The sequence below is a fragment of the Miscanthus floridulus genome, chromosome 13, assembly GCF_019320115.1.
Source record: "Miscanthus floridulus cultivar M001 chromosome 13, ASM1932011v1, whole genome shotgun sequence".
Taxonomy (NCBI): Eukaryota; Viridiplantae; Streptophyta; class Magnoliopsida; order Poales; family Poaceae; genus Miscanthus; species Miscanthus floridulus.
Window position 1 is genome coordinate 71,546,247 of NC_089592.1, and position 24,673 is coordinate 71,570,919.

At 46.8% G+C, this 24,673-nt stretch overlaps 3 protein-coding genes across 3 annotated transcripts; 1 reads left to right on the top strand and 2 right to left on the bottom strand.

Moving 5' to 3' along the window:
• The first annotated feature begins 12,928 nt into the window (after positions 1-12,928).
• LOC136499000 (bifunctional TH2 protein, mitochondrial-like) lies at positions 12,929-17,752 on the top strand. The gene is made up of 6 exons (XM_066494697.1): positions 12,929-13,395; positions 13,510-13,618; positions 15,783-16,070; positions 16,181-16,592; positions 16,712-16,981; positions 17,138-17,752. The coding sequence occupies exons 1-6, from the start codon at positions 13,082-13,084 to the stop codon at positions 17,560-17,562; spliced, it is 1,818 nt and encodes a 605-aa protein (XP_066350794.1). The 5' UTR covers positions 12,929-13,081; the 3' UTR covers positions 17,563-17,752.
• A 212-nt stretch (positions 17,753-17,964) lies between these two features.
• On the bottom strand, positions 17,965-19,857 carry LOC136499001 (GDSL esterase/lipase LTL1-like). The gene has a single exon (XM_066494699.1). It carries the CDS (start codon positions 19,505-19,507, stop codon positions 18,230-18,232), a length of 1,278 nt encoding a protein of 425 aa, XP_066350796.1. The 5' UTR covers positions 19,508-19,857; the 3' UTR covers positions 17,965-18,229.
• Positions 19,858-20,143: 286 nt separating this feature from the next.
• Positions 20,144-23,247, bottom strand: LOC136499002 (monothiol glutaredoxin-S10-like). The gene is made up of 5 exons (XM_066494700.1): positions 22,890-23,247; positions 22,713-22,786; positions 21,514-21,588; positions 21,227-21,253; positions 20,144-20,416 (listed from the first exon to the last, which is right to left on the bottom strand). The coding sequence occupies exons 1-5, from the start codon at positions 23,138-23,140 to the stop codon at positions 20,340-20,342; spliced, it is 504 nt and encodes a 167-aa protein (XP_066350797.1). The 5' UTR covers positions 23,141-23,247; the 3' UTR covers positions 20,144-20,339.
• Positions 23,248-24,673: the final 1,426 nt, after the last annotated feature.

Sequence of the window (24,673 nt, forward strand, 5' to 3'; positions counted from 1 at the left end):
GCGGTGCTTGTGGATGACCCAACTCGAGTTGTGAGCGGTTGTGGGTGATTCACCGCGATGGAGTGTCAAAGAATCAACCCGTAGAGAGCACTTGATCCTTGCGTGGATCAAGGGGGAGCTACACCCTTGCGTGGGTGCTCCAACAAGGACTAGTGGGGAGTGGCAACTCTTCAATACTTTGGCAAAACATCACCGTGTTCCTCCTTCTCTTTTTAATTTGAGCATTTACTTTGAGCATTTATTTTGAGCAATTCAATACTTGTCTTTACATTCATAGAATTGCCATGCTAGAGTAGGATTGGAACTTAGGTTGCAAGTCTTTTTATATGGTAGAACATTAGAAACACTTTCTAGGCACAAGGGGTTAATTGGGCTAACCGTAGGGTTTAATTATTGAAAGAAATTTAGAATTAGCCCAATTCACTCCCCTCTTGGGCATCTTGATCCTTTCACCATGTATAGACCAAGTAGTCAACTCAACCTCAGGGTATGAAACCCTTTGCTTCCTTGATGCATACTCTGGGTACCATAAAATCATGATGAAAGAGTCTGACCAGCTCGCGACGTCTTTCATCACCCCGTTTGGATCATTCTGCTATGTTACAATGTCGTTCAGTCAGAAAAATGTGAGGCTACGTATCAGCGTTGTATGCTCAAGTGTTTTGGTGATCTCATTGGGCAAACAGTTGAGGCCTATGTAGACGACATCGTGGTCAAGTCCAAATGGACTGACCAGGTCGTAGCCGACCTAGAGCAGACCTTCATGAAACTCCTGACCTAATGGCATCAAACTTAACCCCGAGAAATGTGTTTTTGGGGTCCCGAGGGGTATGCTGCTGGGTTTTATCATCTCTGAGCATGGCATCGAAGCCAACCTAGAGAAGAACTTGGCCATCATGAGGTTGGGCCTAATCTAGAACATAAAGGGGGTACAATGAGTTACAGGGTGCCTCATCGAACCGCTTTGTCTCACACCTCAACGAATGAGGTCTCCCCATCTATCAGCTTCTGAAGAAGGCCGTCCGCTTCGAATGGACACCCAAGGCCTAGGAGGCACTTAACAAGGTCAAGCAGCTCCTGATGAAGGCCCCAATCCTAGTCCCCCCTTGACCGATAGGGAACCACTTCTGCTCTATATTGCGGCCACCACGCAAGTGGTTAGCACCGCCTTGGTGGTAGAGCAAGAAGAAGAGGGACACACCCTCAAAGTGCAGCGTCCCGTGTTATTCGTTAGCGAGGTCTTGTCCGATTCCAAGACTCGCTACCCCCAAATCTAGAAACTCTTATATGCCATCCTTATCGCTAAGAGGAAGTTGCATCACTACTTTGAGTCACATCCGATGATGGTCGTGACATCCTTCTCTCTCGGTGAGGTCGTCCAAAACCAAGATGCTACAGGAAGAATCACGAAGTGGGCACTTGAGCTGATGGGTCAAGGCGTTTCATATGCCCCTCGGACGACCATCAAGTTGCAAGTGCTGGCTAATTTTGTTACAAAGTGGATCGAGATCCAAATGTCGCTAGTAGTCATTGACCAAGAGTACTGGACGATGTATTTCGATGGATCGTTGATGAAGAAAGGCACCGGCATGGGGCTAGTCTTTGTTTCACCCCTTGGGGTACGCATGAGGTACATGGTTCGCATCCATTTCCCCTCCAACAATGTGGCCTGAGTATGAGGCACTCATCAATGGTCTACGCATCACCATCGAGTTGGCTATCCGACGGTTTGACGTCTAGGGTGACTCCTAGCTGGTCATCAACCAAGTCATGAAAGAATCAAGCTACCATAATGCCAAGATGGCTATGTATTGCTGAGAGGTCCACCAGTTGGAGGACAAGTTCGATGGTCTCGAGCTCAATCACATCTCACTGACGTCTTAATGAGGCAGCTGACACGCTAGCGAAAACGGCATTCGGCCGAGAGCCGGTGCCAACGGGCATCTTCGCCAGCGATCAATACAAGCCCTCGGTTCAGCTACGAGGAGCCAAAATAGACCGGTGATGGGCCACCTGCCTAGGGCTTGGGGCCAAACCAGCTAGCGGCTCCATCCAACCCTAAAGTCATGGAGCTTGACAAGCATCTAGTGACATAGCCTGACCCCCTGACCGACTAGAGGACGCCTTACCTTGACTACCTCATCCTGTGAGGCTGCTGTCGATAGACAAAATAGAGGCTTAATGGCTCACGTGTCGCGCCAAGTCCTTTGTCGTTATTGAGGGCGAGTTCTACAGGCGAAGCCACACTAGGATCCTGCAACGCTGCATCCCCATCAAATAAGGGAAGTAGTTGCTGAGTGATATCCATGGTGGAGTCTGTAGGCACCATGCTGCTCCTAGGACCCTAGTCAAAAATAGGTTCCGATATGGCTTCTACTAGCCGACCGCAGTAGTCAACACTGAACATATTGTGCACACCTATGAAGGGAGTCAATACTACGCTCGACAGACCCATCTACCGGCCCATGCACTCTAGACACTCCCCATCACATGGATGTTCGCGGTCTAGGGATCGATCTGGTCGGACCTCTCAAGATGGCACCCAGGGGCTACACGCACTTGCTTGTCGACGTAGGCTCAACTGATCTCTATGACCAAGTCTAGGCAAGCCATGCTATTCTTCCTTGACATTGTCCATCGCTTTGGAGTCTCAAACTCCATTATCACAGACAATGGCATGCAGTTCACTGGGACAAAGTTCCTCTGATTCTACGATGAATACCGCATCCGCATCGATTGGGCCACCATGGTGCACCCCAACATAAATAGACAGGTCGAGCACGTGAATGGCATGGTCCTACAAGGCCTTAAGCCTAGGATCTTCAACCAGTTGAACAAGTTCAGTAGATGATAGGTCGTGGAGCTTCCCACGGTGCTCTGGAGCCTAAGGATGACCTCCAACTGGGCCACCAGCTACACGCCATTCTTCATGATCTATGGTTCTGAGCCTATCCTCGCGACCAACCTCGATTATGGAGCGCTGAGGGTCAGGATGTACGACGAACATGGAGCCAAGGCATCCCTCGAGGATGCCATGGACCAGCTAGATGAAGCGCATGATGTTGCCCTCCTCTGCTCGGCCAAGTACCAGCAAGCGTTGCGCTGGTACCACAACCATCGAGTGCGGGGTCATGCCTTCAATGTCGGGGACCTGGTGCCCCGCCTCATCAAGAGCAACAAGAACCACCATAAGCTCTCTCCACCATGGGAGGGACCATACATTGTTGTGGAGGTGCTCTGACCAGGCACCAATAAGCTCAGCAACATCGACGTCGAAGTCTTCGTCAATGCCTGGAACTATCGAACAGCTACGTCTCTTTTACCCTTAACTTATGCACGCTTTCTCTTATCGGTTTCGCTATCGACTCCTCGATCTATAGTGACACCCAACCCTAGCAACGACAAGGGGCTTAGGACCATCGATGGTGAAGTCTTCATCAATTCCTAGGAACATCGAACAACTACAGTCGCTTTTTCCTTTAATTTATGTACTGCTTTCTCTTATCGGTTTTCGCTATCAACTCCTTGATTTTTAGTGACACCCGACCCTAGCAACAGCAAGGGGTCAGGCCTCACTCGGAGGCTAACAAGAGTATATCTATATGGTAGACATTCTCTATGCCTAACCCATTCTTACGTTAAGATCTAGAAACAAGGGTTGCGGAAACAAACACTGAGTAAAACTGGTCGAACCGCAAGAAACCTACGACACAGTGGCTATGGTGTTTTTGCTCACCAGTGTGATCAGAGTTTTTTGCCCATACCTCAAGCTTTCTAGCCTTCACTACGGAAAGAGTCAGAATGTATTAAAGAGTATATCTACCTGGCAAACTTTCGCTATGTGCCTAGCCCTTTCCCACATTAAGATCTAGAGGCAAGGGTTGCAGAAACAAACGCTGAGTAAAATTGGTCGGACTATAAGAAACCTACGCCCCAACGGCTATGGCGTTTTTGCTCACCAGTGTGATCAGAGTTTTTTCACCCGTATCCCGAGCTTTATAGCCTTAATGACGGAAAGGGTTAGAACGCATTAACCTTTTTGTACAAAAAGGGTAGAAGAGCTAAAAATCTGTTTGGCCATAATGAAATTTAAGAGCTTGTCCACTTATTATAAGTTTGCCGTCTAGCTTATCTACCTAACTAATTTCTTGGGGGGATGATCTCATCCTCTATCTATGTAGGTAAGTTCTGTGCTAGAGGGGCCTCCTCCTTCTCGACGTCGTCTAGCTCGGTGTCGGTGTAGATAGGCATGAGAACCATCATAGGTAAGGAGGGATACAGAGCTAAAAATGCTCCTATGCCCCATTTAGGCTTAGGAGTTCGAAGGCTAGCCCTCCGACGGGTTCATAGCCGCTATGGGGCATCCTTAGAGTGAGGGGTGGAAAAAGATAGGCCCACTAGAGGCCAGTACCCAGGTGCACGAGCACCGAGGGCATCCTGGCCCACGTTCGAGTCTTGGTTGGTTCCTAGTCCATAGTTTTTTTTCTCAAAGAAAGGCAACAAGCCCTTGGGACTGGTCGAACGGACCTAAGAACTATATGGATTGGCCACTGAGAATCTAGAGTCGATCACTAGCTGACCAATGCTGGACCCCCATGAATGGGAAACCAGGGCCCCACTTAGACTAGCCCTGTTAACATTCACCGAGCACCATGTTTTGTCCATCGAGGAAAAATGTGGCATGTCTCAGCCCCTCCGTTTTATAAAAAAAATGCCTGAGGGATGACGATCACAAAGATGAGCCAACCCTCGACCAGAGCTCTGCTACGCATGGGGGCTCGAGGGAAGTTGGACTCACAAGGAGACCAAATACATGGTCATAGGACAATGGCTCGGATCCTAGGGAGGGGGTACGCACAAAAACTAAGAATAACATTTCTGAAAACAAAAAACGCTTTCTCTTACCAGTTTCGCTATCATCTCCTCAATCTTTAGTGAAACCTGACCCTAGCAATGTCAAGGGGTTGGGTCTCACTCAGGGGCAGATAAGGGTATATATATATCCTTTCTGAAATAGTCACCGTGCCTGACCCTTTTCTCACGTTAAAAACCTAGAGACAAGGTTTGCGAAAACGAACAGTTGAGTAAAGCTAGTCGGACTGCAAGAAACCTACGCCCCAGTGGCTATGGTGCTCTTGCTTACTAGCATGATCAGATTTTTTTAGTCCACACCTCGAGCTCTACTAGTCTTAATAATAGAAAGGGTCAGAATGCATTAACCCTTTTCTACACATAAAAAGGGAGAACGAACAAATTTGTTCAACCAAAACAAAAGAATAAACTTTTTTAAATGAAACAAAAGGGATGGAGCTTGTCCGCTTATTACAAATACGCCGCCTGACCTATCTAACTAAACTAACCCCTTGGGGGGATGATTTTGTCTTCTATCTTGGTAGAAAGGTCATGCGCCAGGGGGGCCACCTCCTTCTTGATGTCATCCAGCTCGGCATAGGTATGGACAGGGCGCGAAGCCTTGGCTCATCATCTCCAGATCAATGTTTTTCGTAATGAGAACAGGCGATTGCAAACTGATCGATGAACGTCAAAGCAAAGCACGCCCCTTGCCATATCATGTGCCCTGGTCCATGATTCGGGTGGCGCTGAACTACGAGCGAGCTTGTCTCCTGCTTTGGGGCCAGCTCGAGCTCATTGTAGACTAGCTAGATGGCGATGCATAGGTTGTCATGTTCGTCACTCTCCTTCTAGAGGGTGTCCTTCACCTCACTGAGCTCCTTCTCTAGGCCAGTGGCTCTTCACCACCTCTGCCCTAAGCATGTCATCGAGACCTACCCAAGTCACATACCGACCATGTCAGAAGGCTTACCATGGATTCTAGGGAGAAAGACTAGGGAAATTGGAGACTTACCATCCATGTCCGCCTAAAGCTTGCGCACCTCATCATGCTGCTGAGTCACCTCGGCCTCCAAGCACCAGACCTCTTCTTAGCACTGACCGACCTCCACGGTGAGCCTAGCGGACATGCCCTTGGCTACAACCTTTAGGTCCCTCTCCCTCTGAAGCTCATCCTTGAGGTGGTCGATCCGCTGCTGAGCGTCGGCATTCTCCTAGCGAGCTAGGTCAATCCCTGTGCAGAGCTCCTCTATGGCTCAGAGCAAATCATCCTGCTCCTTCCATAACCACATGGCCTTCACGGTGTCTATGCATGCCCTCTCGATTAGAGCCATGAGATTCTCCTTGGCCTCATGGGTGTCGTTGCGAGCGTCCCTCTCCCTGACTTAGAGGTCAGACACCTCCTAGGCGGTAGAGGCAAGCTCAGCCACCTCCTAATGTGCAGCAGCAAGCTTTGTGGCTAGCCCCTCACTCCGTCGCGTCTCCTCAGCAAGGAACTAGGACTTCTCTCAGCTGCGGGCCATAAGGATCTATGAAGAAGACAACACTTAGAGGCACGAAAAAAGAGAACATGAGGGTTGGAAGCACAGTCATATCATACCTAGCTAACTAGGGCGACAATGTCACACATCGAGCTCAGCATAGTGGTCAGGGAACGAACCATGTCCCCAACCTCTATGTGGACGCTCCCCTAATCCCTCTCCTCTGCTTCTTCATTGAGGACAGCCACCTAGACCATAGACCGAGACATCCCCACGTCGACCTCAAGCGGCGCTGACCTCTTTGGTGACGGTGGCTCCTCTAAAGCAACTCCTCTAGCGATAGAGGGGGTGGGTGACATGGACACGGAGGCCTACCCTATTGCCACTTCTACAAAGGATGCCTTAGGTACACCCCCTTCCGTCTGCCCTACCATGGACATGGCCACCTGCATGGATGATGGCTCCAGCCATGCCACCTCTGCCTACGACATCGAGGACATGACTAGCCATGTAGCTCCTGCCATGGGTGCCCTAGACACGCCCTCCTTCGCCTGCTCTCCCATGGACATAGCCATCGGCTGCGCCTCCCCGGTTGACGCCATGGCCACCCCAATGCCACTCACACTCGCCACTGACGTGGCGCTAGCCGGTTCCTAACATGTTTGCTGGAGGTGGATCTTTTTTGGAGTGAGCAAGTAGGAGAGTCCCACGTCCTCCGACGCTGCAAGGGACATGGCGGTTAGTTCGCAGCAAAAATTAGTTAAGATGAAAGGATGAAAAAACTCTTGACTCAACCTGATGCCATCATATGAGGATGTTTTGGGGCCAGCTTGCCCAACCTCGGCTGCTCCTCATTAGCACGTTGCCGCTTCGAACCCTCCCTCAGCTCGAAGGGCTCGAACGAGTCAGAACGGCCGCCTCTCGCCGACTCTGGAGGTGCCGCCGAGGGCTAGAGTGGAGCGGGGTGACCTATTTCTACTAGCTCTAGGGCTGCTATCGAAGGCCTAGATGAGGCAAGGTGGCCTGATTCCACCGGATCTGAGGTCGCCATCGAAGGTCCAGATGAGGTAGGGCATTTTGATTCTACATGGCTCTGGGGGCACGTCCTCCCTCTCCCACCCCAGTGGCATGCCGTAAGAAGGGCCCCACCTATGGAGAAGGTGGGTCCTCATCCTCGGTGGCTAGATCATCCCATGGGATGGGGGACATGGAACCATCATCCTCCTCCTCCTCTTCTTTCCGATGAACCTTGACGCCACTTCCCTCGCTATAGCTTCACTCGATGCTTATACCACCATTTCTTCTCCTCCTTATCCTTCTTCTTCTTTCTTTGTTCATCCACGGCTCAGTTTGCTACCCTCACGGTCGTGTTCTCTAGCAGCATTATGACAGAGTCCTAAAAGACTAACCCCACCGATAGCTTGATGAAGCCTATGTCCAGCCGCATCACGGGATGCCCTAGGATCGGGAACACGACTGTTGGCCTCCCCCATGGCCTCCTTGATGCACAAGCGCAACCTTGCTATCATAGAGCAGCCCCTGGGCGAGCTGTCCTCCCAATGAGCTAGCGCATTGGGCATCATCCTATATAGCGGGAGGACTGCGCCATCAGGGGCTCCACCCTCCTTGCGTGATACCCCTCGATGACACTGGCCCCATGGAGGCCATGGGTCTTCAGGAACGCGGTGGCCTCGAGGAGGTTGTGCATCCTCTTCCTCTCCTTGATGGGTGGCCCCCATGGCCATGATGGTGGATCCTCTTCGATTAGATGCCTAGATAAGATAGGCAAGGGAGCGGTAAGGGTCATCCTTCAGGTAGAACTAATGTGAGTGCCACCCCTTGTTGCATCTAGAGAGCTAGCAGGGCATGTACTCAGCCACCCGCTACCCTCAGAGGTGGATGCACACGCATCCCATCGGCACTAGGGTCTCTCACCCTCTCCCCTTCTTGTTGATCAAGGAGATGGAGAAGAAATATCTCCATAGCTCAAAGTAGGGCTTGATCCCTACGTACCCCTCGCACATCGCGATGAAGGCCACGATGTGCTAGATCCTATTGGGGTTCAAGTGGTGTAGCTCAATCTAATAGTGGTGCAGCAGACCCTAGAAGAACAGGTGGGGAGGAACTGCGAGTCCACGCTTATGGAAGGGTGCAAAGGAGATGACGTAGCCATCGGGCGGCATCGGCGCATCCTCACGGTCAGGGCACGAGCCACTCTACCACATCGGTCCTCCCATAGAGAAGACCACGCTTGACTGAGTCCCTCTATTTGTGCATGGGTAACATCAAAGTGGTACCATGAATCCATGGAGGATGGAGGCTGCTGTGAAGAAGCAAAGGCGATGGTGGAGAAGCGAAAGCTATAGATCTAGGGCTCCGGCGGTGGATTAGCAAGCATGGCAGATCCGAACGGCGACAGTAGAGAAATGGAGAAGGTAAGGTTGTGGTTTTGGTGTGTAGAAATATGAAGGGGGAGGCCGCTATTTATAGGATGGAGTAGGGCGAGAAGGTGAACCATCTGCCTAGATTCACATGCCCATTGCGCCACATCACGTTACCTCCCTTCGAAGATCGTCTACACACTATCTCTAGCCGTGCCCTCAAAGGACACACCATATGACGGTTTGCCCGATGATGGGACAAGAACCGTTGCAGATAAGGAGGGATACAGAGCTAAAAATGCTCCTACGATCCATTTAGGCCTAGGAGTTCGAAGGCTGGCCCACCGACGGGTTCATAGCCGCTCCGGGGCACTCTTAGAGCGAGGGGTGGAAAGGGATGGGCCCACTAGCAGCCAATACCCTGGGCGCACGAGCATCGCGAGCATCTCGGCCCACGTTCGAGTCTTGGTCTAGTTCCTAGTCCATGGTTTTTTCTCGAAGAAAGGCAACAAGCCCTTGGGACCGGCCGAACGGACCTAAGAACTATATGGATTGGCCGCCAAGAGTCTAGAGTCAGTCACTAGCTGACCCGTGCTGAACCCCCATGAACAAAAAGCTAGGGCCCCACTAGGACTAGCCTGTTAAACAGCTCACCGAGCACCATATTTCAGTCCATCGAGGAAAAACGTGGCATGGCTCAACCCCTCCATTTTATCAAAAAAAATGCTTGAGGGATGAACGATCACAAGGACGAGTCGACCCTCGATCGAACCCCTGCTACGCGTGGGGGCTCGAGGGAAGTTGGACTCGTAAGGAGACCGAACACGCGGTCATGGTATGACGGTAGACCGATCGGATCCTAAGGGACTGGAATCTAGAACAACCTTCCCGACCTCCCTGAATCCTATGGTTACATACCCCCAAGAAGATTGACCACGGCAAAAGGGAATCGCCATCCTACTAGGACACGCCACGGGCTACAAAAAGAAGGCCAAGGCCCTCAAAGTCCTCCCGTCCAGAAAAGCCTCTGAAGGAGTATTCTACTCCTCCGCAGGCTCAGAGGCTACTGTCGGGTATCGTTATTAGGGATACCCAAAGCAAGAAAGTTAGCGCCTACGCTGAACTCCCTCAGATGGCTCGAGACGTATTAAAATGTCTCGCTTGACCCCTCGAGTGCGGGCTCCGTCTCGCCCGACCCCTCGGGTGTGGGCTCTGTCTCATCCGACCCCTCTAGGTGTGGGCTCCATCTCGCCTGACCTTAAGGCCAGTGAGCTCTATCTCGCCCGACCCCTTGGGTTCGTGTTCTGTCTCGCTCGACCCCAAGGCCGCTGGGTTCTGTCTTGCCCAAGGTCGCAGGGCTCCTGTCTCGCCTAAGGTCGTGGGCTCCATCTCGCCCGACCCCTTGGGTTCGTGCTCCGTCTCGTCCAACCCTAAGGACGTGGGTTCCGTCTCGTCCGACGAGGACCCATACCGCCGCCAACCACTCTAGGTCCAAGCGTATGGGCTTGGGTCAAAACTCTGACACCAGGAAAGAGGACTGGCACGCCTCGATGTAACCCGTGGCTATGGTGGGCCATATCTTGCGATTCACATCAAGAACAGTGTCGGGCGTGCCGGTACTGTTCTGCCTAATCCTCGTACTGCAAACCAAGTGCCGGTAACACGAGCAGCAGCGAACTGGATGTAGGGACGTTCCGTCCGAACCAGTATAAACTTTTGTAGTCCTCCGAGCACATCATCCGAGCCAGACGCGCAAATACAAATTTACTCGTCGGTGGTCCGAAAACACCGACACTCGTATAAGCACATATCGTTAGTCCAGGTCCATATGGTACATGAATAGGCGAATACTTTAGAAAGTAAAAAAGGACAAACCAAAGATTCACTTTTCTCTTTTATAGTATGTCAAATATGCTAATATGGTGTAACAGGAGAAAATAAGCAATCAAATATTCAAAGGAAATAATAACATGAATGTTATGCATATGTTTATGTTTTATCTTTTCATAAAATTTTAAAACCATGACCATGACATTTATGACATAAGTTAATGTTAGTAATAATATGGCAATGTCCTATTAAGCCCGCATCGAACTAAAATAGAGATTTGATAGATTTTCACAAAAATACTTACTAAAAATTTATTGTAATTTTAATTTTCATACTATCCATACAGTTATTATAGTTAAATATCGAGTTTTGTGACTTCGAGGACCCATAAAAGTATATAATTCTAATATTTGATTTAAGTCGACAAGGACGCAATTGATAGTATGTCAAGTACTGGTCTATTCACTAATCAATATGTTAAAAATTTGATGGTGAAAATTTTTATTTGTAGAAAAGAGTCGAGTATTAAAAGACCTATAGTTGTTTTTATTCTCTGTTTTTATATTTATGGGAAACAAACATTGGTCTATGTGCACTTTCCCAAAGGAGGCGTATTTATTTACATTGGACTCGACAACTTTACATTGGACTCAACAACCGCTAGATTTTAGTTTACATTAGTTGGATCCATCATAACTAGATTCTAACAAAATGAATGTTGTTCTTAATTAAATTACATTATTTTTTATGGTGAATTTTTTTGTCTATAGAGAAGAGTCAAAAATTGAAAGATGGTTACTTTTATTCTTTTTTTATATTAATAGGAAACAAACACATGGAGAAAACAAAAAAGAAAAAACAACAGTCGCACCGAAGAAAAAGGAAACGAAAAAGACACAGACAACGGACGTAGGGGGGGGGGGGATAACCTTGCAGACGGATAGAAAAAAAGGAACAAAAAAGACAAAAAAAAACAAGAAACGAACACGACGTCCGCCAGAATCCTGCATGTGACGAAAAAAAAACAAAATTCTCAAAAATAAAAAACAAAAAACAGGTGAACCTACGAAGCTTAGGGCAATATTAGGAATTTAAAAAAAAGGTCGGAAGAAACACTTTATTCTTTAATATTATATTAATTATTATTATATATTATTATTATTACGTATAGAATAGATATAGATATTCTTAAAACTATAGTGGTCAAAGATATTATACATAAAAAACCGTGTAAAGTCAAATGTGTCAAGTGTTTCCGAGAGGTAGTACTTTGTCGTCCAAGCAATTACTCTTCCAATGTAGGTGTAAGAAACTTATGGTTTTTTAATTTGGCACCAAAATTTTACCACAAAGTCTATGTTCGCTTATCTTATAATCCGTCTTTTTCAGCGTAGTTTTTTTAAGCCGAAACAGTATTTTTCTTTCATAACAAATTAGCCGGAACAATATTTCAGACTTGTTTTTTTATCGAAGCGAACCGGGCCAAATTTGGTTTGATAAAATGTGCTAACCAACCAAGGGCACACTTAACTCTCACATCCAGGACTAGTCAAGTCACAATACCTAGTTTTAAATTGGAACAACTCTAGTTTTAGGTTGAAAGTCGAATCACAACGATTTCTCATACATTGAAAGTTGTGTGTACATATCTACCATAGTACTACAACTTTATTTTGGGAGGCCAGATCTGAGACAATAGATAGATATACATTACCTAGGCTATCTCCTTGTCTTTATCCGCATTTGATTTTGATTCTCTACTAATCATCTATGTAAATGGTCATCTCTCCACATAATACTTTCTCCATCCTAAATTATAAGATATTTTAACATTTCTAGATTCAAAGTTTTTAGGCCCTGTTCGCTTCTCTTATAATCTGACTTTTTTGGCTTCTTTTTCCAACCGAAACAGTGTTTTTCTCTCGCAACAAATCAGCCAGAACAATGTTTTGACTTCTTTTTCCAGCGAAAGCGAACAGAGCCTTACTATATATCTAGACATAACATATATTTATGTGTGTAGCAAAAGCTATGAATATAGAAAAGATAAAACGTGTTATAATCCGGAATGGAGAGAGTATCCTGTTTCCTTCATAGGATAATTTAGCAATTTATTACTGTATTTATATAAGGATGAATTATTTATTGGGTTTATAAATAAGGAAGAATTATATATTGGGTTTGTACATGATTCTCTACTAATTATGTATGTAAATGGCAGTCTCCCTACGTAATTTCCTCTTTTTCTCATAGGAGAATTTAGCACTTCATTTATTACGGAGTATTATACTGTACTATTATATAAGGAAGAATTATATATATTTGGGTTTATAAATAAGGAAGAATTATATATTGGGTTTATAAATATGGAAGAAAGGGAGAAAAAAAGAAGGGAAGCATTTGCCGGCCACTTTCTGCCCGGTTGGAGTCCCCGTCTTCGTCGTCTTGTAGCAGCAGTGAGTGCGGGAGTATTGGCCGGCCGGCGGCGAGGCCCCCTCCCTCTTCTCCTCCTCTTTCTCTGCACACATACACACGTATATGCTTGTTCTCCGCCGCATCCGCCTCCCGCTGCGACGCCCTCTTCTCGTCTCCTCTTCTTCCTCCTCCTCCTGTTGGTCGTCGACAGGCGAAGGTAGAAGGTCCATGGCGTCATCTCCTTCTCCCGCTTCCGCCGCAGTCGTTGCCGAGGGCTCGGCGGCCCGCCGATTCTGGATCGCTGCCTCCACGAGGGAGGCCGCCTTCGCCGCATACACGCCCTTCATCCTCTCCCTCGCCGCCGGCAACCTGCGGCTCGACGTCTTCCGCCACTACATCGCGCAGGACGCGCACTTCCTTCACGCCTTCGCTCGCGCGTTAGTTCGATTCCCTCCTTCCTGATTCCGCCCGATTTGATTCGCCTAACCACTCCCAGAACTGGACTGGATCTGATCTGATTCTTCCTTTCCTCCCGTGGCGCAATCAATCAGGTACGAAATGGCCGAGGACTGCGCTGACGATGATGACGACAGGGCCACCATCGCCGCCCTCAGGAAGGCCATCCTCCAAGAGCTCAACCTCCACGCCTCCGTCCTGAAGGTCATTTTCTCCTCACCCATATGTTTCCCATGGAATCCCCAATGAATGGATGAGTTGCTTGCCGTTGCAGGCCAAGCCTCACCGCTGAGCCTAGCATCCTACTATAACATGATGGATATACACATGGATCCTTTAGGAAACTACTAATACTGATGAAACTAATCTGTTCTATTTCAATTAAGATAAATCAACTGCCCCACATCACCCATATTCATCTTGTAGCTTTGACCCTAACATATATCTAGATTGTGTATCTTAACTATTCCTGATTGTGCTGTGCATATGCAACTTTGCTGCTTGCTGTTGTCTTGGATTAATTAAGCCATACCTGAGCAGTCCACTATGCCAACTGTGCACCTATTTTACAGTATTGCACTTTGAAATCTTGCATCTATACCCTAATGCTTACAAGCCAACATAGTTTTAAAAAAAAAATTGTAATTCGGTTTAGTGTATATGTATAAGATAGTCCTATCAGTTCAATGTTGTCTGTCCTATCTGGTGGTATAACCTGTGATTAAATTATTTTCCTTTTTATGATTTGTTTCATTTCCTTGACCATTTGATTTGTCTGAGTGAGAGGTCCATGCATTCCTCCCCAAACGAATTATTGCACATACTGTTTTTCCTTTTTGGTCTTCACTTCTTACCAGTACCTTTGCCTCCCATCCTCTGATTACTTGTAAGCCTAACCTGCATACTACTGAATAGATCTCTATTAGCATGTTAACACTGTTGAATTGAAAATCTTGCTAATTGTTGCCTGTTGTTATTAAGGGTATTTCAGTTTTCAGATATTTCACTGCATAAGAGGTTTTTGTTATGCCCCTTGTCCTCATACCATCCTAGCAAACATACTTGTGTGTTGCAACAGGACGTTGAGGTTGTTGCGTCGTTACCTGAAATCAGGTCATGCTTTTCAATTCTTTTGGTAATCGAACTATGTACTGTTCCTAGCTGCGTGCTGCTCTAACTCATGGGCACGGGAGATTTAGAGATTTATCATTGATCACGTCATGCGTTCCAATTCGTATTGCGATCGGATTCCGCACTATGCCTAAACACTCTGCTCTAACTCATATGGGTGCATGAGAGAGTGGCAGATCATGAAACGGTTCGTATTCCAATTTGCTGTGGAATCGGACTCCGCACCGTGCTTAGACACACTACTCTAACTCGTACGGACACGAAGAAAGTTTGGTCCGTTGGATCCTATTGGACGGTTGGGAGCTTTAGAGACACATTTTGTTTCTACGTCACTAAATAGGCTGTATTCTTTGTGCTGTTTTGGCATAGTGTTTGTTTAGACGGGACTGGACAATAAACTGCTCTAAATTTCCATTTGTATAATTAGTTGGACGATCTATTCAATCAGGTTCCAACATGACAAGTTTTGTTCATATAATTAAAACTGCAACAATAACTTAGTGGGGGAATCCTTCTTTCGTAGGGAAGGGTCAAACGTTCAAAGGCTTGTGATGTCGCCTTTCGAATTTTTAGAAAAACAACTATGCAGGAACACACATGAAAAAACAGGGGTGGGAGGTGCGCGTGATGGGAAAAAACGGTAAAAAAAAAAGGAGTACGACACACATGAAAATACGAGTGAAAGGCATGTGTGATGGGGGAACCGGTAAATAGAATAGTAGTATGGAGGTGAAAGAAAATGAAAAAAAGGTAAAAAAAGAGGAGCATGTGGAGGGAGAAAAATCAAGTGGAACACGGTCAAAAAAATCGAGAGGAAGGCAGGGAGAATCCGGAGGAATGCGGTAAAAAAAGTCCCGGTCCCATACAGGATAGGTAAAGGTGCGGGGAGACTTTGGGAAGAAAAAAAAGACGGATGGGAGAATCATTTCGCCCATGATTTTAGCTCTAAACTGAGAGAACTTGAGCAAACACTTCTAAAATATCCTGGTCATGCATTTTTATATGGAAGTATATAACTATGACGTATTCAATTAATGAAGGTACACCTTAAGGCCCGGCATCTACAACCAAAATGCTTACCAGCTGATGTATTGTATAAGTTGCTAGAGATATATCTATTGTTCTTTAAACTGAACTTCATCTTTCCTCTCTGATTCAATAACTGCTAACTAATCCTCTTTCCAACTTATTTTTTTCAATACTCAATCGGGTATCCTCCTGTCTATTCGATTTGCAGGAGTGGGGAGTTGATCCTACCAAAGAGATACCTCCAAGCGCAGCTACTACCAAGTACACTGATTTCCTACTTGCAACTGCGGCTGGAAAAGTTGATGGCACAAAAGGTTCTGACAAAATGGTTACTCCATTTGAGAAGACTAAAATTGCTGCATACACTGTTGGGGCCATGACTCCATGCATGAGGCTTTATGCATATCTAGGCAAAGAACTCATGGCTTTCCTTAAACAAGATGAAAATCACCCATACAAGAAATGGATTAACACATATGCATCCAGTGATTTTGAGGTATAGAATTATCATCGTTCTATACATCAGTGCTCCTACATTTTACTGTAGTGCTTCAATGCAATTGGTTCATGTGCTGAATCATCTCTCGTTTACCCTCTTCTCCACAGGACAATGCACTCCAAATAGAAGAACTGCTAGACAAACTAAGTGTCTCATTAACTGGTGAGGAGCTTGAGATTATTGGCAAGCTCTACCAGCAAGCTATGAAACTGGAAGTGGAGTTCTTTTCTGCTCAGCTTGTGGACCAACCTGTTGTAGCTCCACTTTCAAGATATTGTGATCCAAAATATAAACTCTTGATCTTTTCTGATTTTGATTTGACATGCACTGTTGTTGATTCATCTGCTATTTTGGCGGAGATTGCAATTTTGTCATTCCAAAAGGCAAGTCAAAGTGGGATTGATAATAACCTCGACCGTACAAAATCGGGAGACCTGAGAAATTCATGGAACATGCTCTCTAAGCAATACATGGAAGAGTATGAGGAATGCATGGAAAGACTACTTCCTCCAGAAGAATGTATGCGCATCATGGCCTCTGTGTTTCATTTGTTTCTATTGGTTTGTGATTTTGCAATAGTAGATAAGCCATGCTTGAATGATTTAATGATTGTTTTTGTGTTTTTTGTTTTATTACAGCAAAGTCACTAGATTATGATAAACTGTATAAAGGCCTGGAGGTGCTAGCTGACTTTGAGAAGCTTGCAAATTCTAGGGTTGTTGACTCTGGTGTCCTGAGGGGAATGAATTTAGAAGACATCAGGAAAGCTGGGGAGCGGCTTATTCTTCAAGGTGGCTGTAAAAATTTCTTTCAGAAGATTGTAAAAACAAGGGAGAACCTCAATTTGGATATCCACATTCTTTCCTATTGTTGGTGTGCAGAACTTATAAGATCCGCCTTCTCATCAGGTATTCTGTCTCTCTGATGACAATGACACCACCATGATTAAGCTAATTTGCTAGCCTGTGTTGCTATAAGCTAACAATCAATATCTCAAATTTGTTTCGAATAGACCATTCTTAACTGGCAGTTACTTTCCTTTGCATTTTCATGCCTCCATGCAGCCGGTTGTCTAGATGGTTTGAACATACACTCGAACGAGTTTGCCTTTGAGGAATCTGTTTCTACTGGTGAGATTGACAGAAAGATGCAGTCTCCGCTAGACAAAGTTGAGAAGTTCAAGAGCATCAGAAGTGACGTTGACAGTACAGTGCCCTTCCTGTCTGTTTATATTGGAGACTCAGTTGGAGATTTGCTCTGCTTATTGGAGGCAGATATTGGTATCGTCATTGGGTCAAGCACAATCTTGCGTAGAGTGGGCAAACAGTTTGGTGTTTCTTTTGTCCCATTGTTCCCTGGTCTAGTAGGGAAGCAGAGGCAATTGACGGAGGAAGATGTGTCCGTGTTCAAGGCACGGTCTGGAGTCCTTTATACGGTTTCTAGCTGGTCAGAAATACACGCCTTCATACTGGGAAGTGATTTCAGCTGACGGATGTGCTGCTTCTTTTCTCCATTTTTTCCCCTTGAGAAGCAAACACTTTTGCCGGTTGATGCTGATGCACATGATACGTGAATCCCCAATGTGGTCATTTTATGAAAGCCACATGTCAATTCTGGCTACCACTATGTATGAATGAATACCAATAACAGATTGTGGTGTGGAATGGGTTAAGTTTGTACCCGTGAATTGTGATCAATGTTTCATTGATTCGTCCTTATTCCATTTGAGGACTAATTTCTGGGTGGTTGCTGGCATTATACTACAGCAACTACAGTATAAATATAGAGTGGTCTATATCCCCAAGTCCAAGTGTAACGACGACTGCATAAATGGAGAGATGTTTGTTTTTAATTGGCAATAAATAAATCAAATGTGGTGATTGCTGCGCGCTTGCTTGTCTGGCTGCTGCATGACCTTTATTAGAGATATATGTGTATGCTTACTCTGAATATTGAAGTACAGCTCGTTTTTATTTCAGATTCTCAGCAGGAACCGTACGTGCGTACTAATACTAGGGTGCAATGCATGCTACTGGATGTATGATGTATCGTTTCGGAGTACAAATACTGATGATGAACTGCTGGGGTTTGGATGGGTGCATAATATATATGATATGATATGAATGTTGTCTGTTTTCATATGCTACACTCTTGTCTTAGCTGAAGGTGGCAGCGGCAGCGGCAGCGGCGCGGGCGTCGACGGCGAGGATGGTGCTGAGGTTGAGCGGGTGCATGTACTCCTGGGGGCCGTCCATGAACTGGCTGACGATGATGCGGTTGGCCTTCTCCGTGGGATGGAAGTTGTCCCAGAAGGCATAGACGTTGCGGTCCGGGCAGACGTTGGAGGCGGCGGTGCAGAGGCCCAAGCCGTTGTAGGGGCCCTGGCCGCAGCACGCGACCTTGGAGGTGACTAAGCCGTACGCCGCCGGGTCGGAGATGAAGTCCATATGCATCCGGTAGGCGTTGACCGCGATGAAGACGTCGGCGCCGAGCTCGGCGTTGACGCCCTTGATCATGTCCACAAACTGCGGGTTGTAGAGCGCGGCGGCGCGCTGCAGCTCGGCGTTGCACTCCCCGGCGAGGCTGCCCCGCAGCGCCAGCTCGGCGGGGGCGCACCCGAGCGGTCCGGAACCCGTGACGAGCACCCGGCGCGCGCCCAGGGAGTAGAGCTGGCGCAGGATCTTGGCGTACTCGGAGACGATGTAGCGCACGTAGTCCGGCAGCGACATCTCCCGGGACCGCGCCGAGAAGGGCACCAGGTAGTAGTTGTTGATGAAGTCGTTGCCGCCCAGGGTGATGAGCACGAGGGCGCCCCGGACGAGGCGCGCCGTGGCGTCGCCGCCGATCAGGCGGCTCACGCGGCTCTGGTACTGCCGGAAGTACCGGAGCTGCTTCTCGATGCGGATGATGTTGGCGAACTGGATGCCCGTGTCGTTGAGGATGCCGACGCCCGCCGACGCGAAGTTGGCGCCCACCAGCAGCTTGCGTCCGTCCAGGTGCGGGCTCAGGTACGGCAGCGTCGGCTCCGCGCCCAGGTACTCGCTGATGATGTCCGGCACGTTCCGGCCGTTGGAGAAGCGGCCCGTGGCGCGGTGCGTCGGGAAGTCGAGGCCGTAGGGCGGCGAGTCGGCGCGCGCCGTGGTGGCCAGGTAGTTGTTGTTGCCGCTGTCCACCAGCGAGTCGCCGAAGACGAAGAAGGCGCGAGGCGGGGTGGCCGTGGCCGTGGCCGGGCGCACCTGCAGCTGCTGCAGGAGGGCGACGAGGAAGCACGCGGTGGCTGCAACGAGCCTGCCGCGGTTACCTGCTGCTGCAACTGAAAGCATTCTGTGATATGCTCTGCTTGACTGCTTCTTCGCTGCTGCGGGACGACTAGGAAGAAATGCAGACAGTACGATGGTAAATACTACAATGCCGATGGAGCTGCTGCACGGCATTGCATAGCACGGCGAGGGTCCCTATTTATACCGCATTGCAGTAGCCAGTCTAGTGATCCATCTATCTGTCCATGCATCTTGAAGGGTGGCATGGCAGCAGGCCAGCAGGCAGCAGCAGCCGCCGCCCCGGTCGGCTCTTGGGGATGTTTTCAACCACACTGCCCGAGTCTTGTGATTGCAACGCTACCAGAGGAAGAAAAGGAGTACGGTGATCCTCCGCCTGTAACCGCGGCTGCGTACACGCCGCCCTGTCCTTGCGTAACAAACCCTACACCACCGCATTTTTCAGGCCATTCATTTTCTAGCTTCGGCAGTCATTTTTCAGGCCATTCATTTCCTAGCTTCGGCAGTCATTTTTCAGGCCATTCATTTTCTAGCTTCAGCTACCTGCTCTTGCTCCACGGCACATGCCGCACATCGTAGCACTCCATGCATTGCAATATAATACTATGTGCTTGGAAAAAAAAAAGACAAGAAATTGCCAAGGACACAAGATTTTCGAGTTCGTTCCCTTTTCTTTCTAGCAATGTGCATACAATGGTCAAATTCAATGGTTTACCCCCTATTCGTTTGGGCTGGTTTGTCTTATAAGTCATGGCTGAAAGTATCGTTGGCTGGTTTGGTGTAAGAGAAAAATACTGTTCGTTGGCTTATAAGCCAAATACGACCAAGCGAACAGGCTCTTAATCGGGGTACCAAACAAAAATGTGTAAATGACACCAGTTTTTTTTTCATGCAGGCATAATGGATCTGCAACAATTAAAAACTCAATACAGGGCTGCCCAAGTCTCTCAAGCCTCAAATCCATCCTTGCAGAACATGCTCAAACTTGTCATGAGTTGTTAATGTTGATATCCAGGTCCGACAGCAAGCTAGCTAGCTCCCCCTTGCGATACAGCTTCACAGTATCTACAACATAAGAATAGGGCATGCCAGTATTAGCAACCAACGACAGTTTTTATTTTATTTTATTTTATTTTCTACAATAGAAAAACAGGGTGCTGTGATTGTAGTAACAAACTAGGGAAACGTGAATGTCCAGTATCTGCAGCCTTTGCAGCATCCTCTGGCAGATGCTAGCTGCTTAGGAAACACATATAATTCTTGCAGACTCACAGCCCACCTTGTAATGCAGATGCAGCCATAGCGCAGGTATACAAAGCACTAAATTGAAGATGGATGTCCTATTTGCTTCCATTATAGTCCTAGAGATGGCCATTTGCTTTCATTATCTTTCTAGTGTTATGCACAGAAGAAATTTAAGATGGGGATGGCCTTTGCTTCAATTATCTTCCTAGTGTTAGAAGAATATGTATCTTTGGCTGAGCCGAATTGCAGCAATTAGCCTCTCAAATACAGGGGCAAAGCTATGTTGACTTACCCAAGTGCAGATGCACCAGGTTGAAGGAAAAAAGTGCTAGTAGTTGACTCAATTTTACCGTGTGGTACTTCTACAATTGCACATGTTTCCCGTTTGAGGAAAATTGTATAGATTTCTTAATATACACAGTGGAGAATGCACCAGGCTCATTTCTAATCTAGCTTCACCCCTGCTCATGTAGCAGGAATAGCTTAGCACAGGAAAAATATTATGAGGTTACATACACTCTCATCTAATCTACAGGTGGACATCATCATTTGTAACATTGTATGTATTATATATGCAGTATATAACTGTAAAGATTGACCAGCATTCAACAAAGAGCACATGTATAATACCTGTACAGCCACCAACATGCTTTCCACCTGGAATAGAATAAAATAATTATTTAAAGAATGGGTCATACAATGTAGATCAAAATAAGATGCATGCGCGAATTAATTTCCATGCAGTAACAAACTACAAATGGGACACATGTATTGGTATTGGCACTTAGGGGCACCAACTGCAAAATCCGTACTTGATATGAAAAATCATTGAGTGATTTTGCTACTGAGTCATGAACAAAAGAAAAAAGCTAGGCTAGACAGTAAAAATGCTGGTGAGAAAGGGAAAGTTGGCATACCGATGAAAACATTAGGAACAGTAGACTGTCCAGTCAGCCTCTCTAATACATTTTGTAGTTGTGGTCCTTGAGCGCCTGAAAGGGATTAGCTGTCAGTTGCATAAGAACATCAACATGAAAATTGATATAGAATCACTACATTACTACATTGTTTCTCGTTTGCAGTACAAAATAATTACCAAAAAATCACAACCCTTCAGGACATGCGACTTAGTAAAACACAAAAACACAAGCATAGCGAGGGTACGTTTAGATATGCTGACATGGCCAGCTTCACTAGCACACTCAAAACACGTAGGAATAAAAAAGTATGCTGAAGTCCCTTGTGCTTATGAGCATGCCAAATGCATTATGTCTGGTACGAGTCAAACAAGTACATGCAATAGTTCAAGCTACTGTTCAACTGGTAGTGCTTTTGCATGTCATAGGATTTGTAGCTGATGGTGACGAAGAAGAAAATCAAATGAAACTATGAACATGTGGGTTCTGAAAGACCATATAACTGGTTGGCAAAGTGGAGAGGAGAGGAGCCTGAACGAAAAACTGTATTTGACATTCATACACATTCCATGAGGCACAAAATAGTGCACAACTACCACACATTTATATCACACAGGGCAAAAAATGGGCATGGCCATAGCACATTTGGCTAACTGAACATGACTAGCAGTGTCATATACACGGGTGTTGATGCTGTCCATGGTAGGACAAGGAGAATCACAAGCCACAAGACATCGATGCTCATTTCTGATGGGATGTTGTGCTTTCACAGGTTCAGGCTAGGTAATCTTAACCTACACCTGCTATAGAGCTTTGGCAATTGAGATTGTCAATTCCCGATGGTGTTGGGTGTGCAAGAGCACCTTTTCATGTATGTACATACTTGATCAAACATTTATAACGGCCTCAACCAGTCAACCCGAATTGGCCAGGGGTGCAGCTAAAGAAACCATAGAGTTTGAACAGCAGAAAACATCTCCATCTCAAAGTCACAAAAATGATTCAGTAACATTGCCACCTGATTGCCCACGGACATGGGATATAAAACGGTCGAACAATCAATGGTAATGATACATGATTTCATATATGACAATCCTTTAGGTTAATCAGAATTAAAGAGCGGTACTCAGTTCAGTACCAGAGAGAGCATGAGAGCATTGCTCTGGAAGGAAGGACATGAAGGGAAAAAGGGGACGAACCGAGATGGTCGAGCTCGATGACGTGGGGCTGCACACCGATCCGCTTGAAGAGCGCCTTCACCTCCATGGAATATCTGCCGACGTTGGGCATGTAATCAGTCAATCAGATGAGGTGAGGGCGAATCGAAGCTAATGAATCAATGTTAGGTTCGGTTCGGTTGGGGCTATTAATCTTACGAGCACCATGACTTGGAGTAGATGACAACGGGGTTGTCGGACACCGTCTTCTTGACGGAATCCTCCATCCGCGAACCGAAGGAAGAGTCCGGTGATGGAGAGGAGGAGGAGGCCCTGGCGGCGACGGCCCTGGCGCGACGTGCGGCGAGGGCCAGGCGGGGAGGAGATAGCAAACAGGGGAGAGAAAGCGGAAGGACAAGGGTGGCCGTGGGAAGGCGGCAGAGGGTCATGCCAGACTGCGGCGGCGGCATCTGAGCCCGGCGATGGCGGTGGCGGAATCTCTCCCGAGTCCTCTCGCTTGTGTCTCCTCCGGCCACAACACGAGTAGGCGACCCGACTCTGATTTTTCCTAGAACAACTCGACTCTGGCATTTGGATTTCCCTTCGTGGTCTGGGCTTTGAAGCCCCAAAGCATCCATCCAGCTCTAGGCCTCTAGCCCAGCCCGTGCAAAGTTTTAGGCCCTGTTCGCTTCAACTTATCAGCCGTATCGTTTTAGCGAAATAATAATATTTTTCTCTCACAACAAATCAGCATCAACAACAGTCGTTTTTCTAGCCAGCCGAACAGGGCCTTAATTTCTCTGAAATTGCTTGTGTAAGGTAGCATTGGAACAAAGAAATTTTCCTATGTTTATGTGTTTTTCATGTGAAAATGGACCGATTCCTATGAAAATCCTATACAAATTTTCATGTGTTCCAAAGGGGCCCTAATTTCTGTGACATTTCTGCGTTTCAAACAGGTCCTAAATTACTATGTATCTTTGGGTGGGCAGTGGGAATAGTATCGATTCGACAACCGACAACACGACCAGTAAATCTATGGGCCTGTTTAGTTCGTGCCGTAGTTTGCCAGGATAAACCTTCGACTAAACTGTGTCTGCCACAAAAAGTTTGGTGAGAAAAATTGAACGGGCTTGATTGGTTCGTTACCAAAACTTGCCACGCCAAAGGTTGGTCATGCCACAGTTTTTTCGGCAGCTATTTGGTTCACTGCCACAACTATGCCTGCCACGCTTTCTTAGCACCCCTGTCCCAACATCGTAGACTCATTTTTGTGCGAAACTTTGTCACAAGTGTAGCTTTAGGGCGCTATATCTATGTCTATATCTAATATTAAAGAGCTAATTTTTTCTCTCATTATTTTTCTTTTTTAATCTGTTTGGCAGCATGTTCATCTGCCACTACCACAATCCCAAATGGCCAGTGCCAAAAACCGCCATGGAAAGGCCTTAAACCGCCAAGGAAATGATCCTTGGCCAAAAATTGTTGAGCAAATTCACTCAAAGATAAAAGATAAGAGAAATTAATTTCCTTGGCGGTTTTGGCACTAAAGGATGATTTCTTTGGAGACTGGCCGCCAAAAAAATTAGGATCATATTTAATTTGCTAAAGGGCCAAGAAAATTAGGGTCATACTTAATTTGCACTGTTGATAACCATAATTTAAGGGGGGGGGGGGGGGGGGGGGGGACAGCTCATCATCCATCGACATGATCGACCACACACAATCATTATCTGATCAATGGAGCAAGCTAGCTATCCAGCTAGGTATTGATTGATCATGCATGGATCGGATAATATAATGAGTTGGGACTTGGTGGGAGCTGGAAGCACAGCCAGTCGTACACGATGACACTCCTGCAAATATGCTAAATGCGACAAGATCGCATCTCTCCCAAGTCCCAACCTTTTTTTTTTTGAAACGCAACCCAAGTCCCAACCTCACAAAAAGGAGTATATACACGAATCGGAGCATAGATAGTTATCTCATGCATATCTGACCAT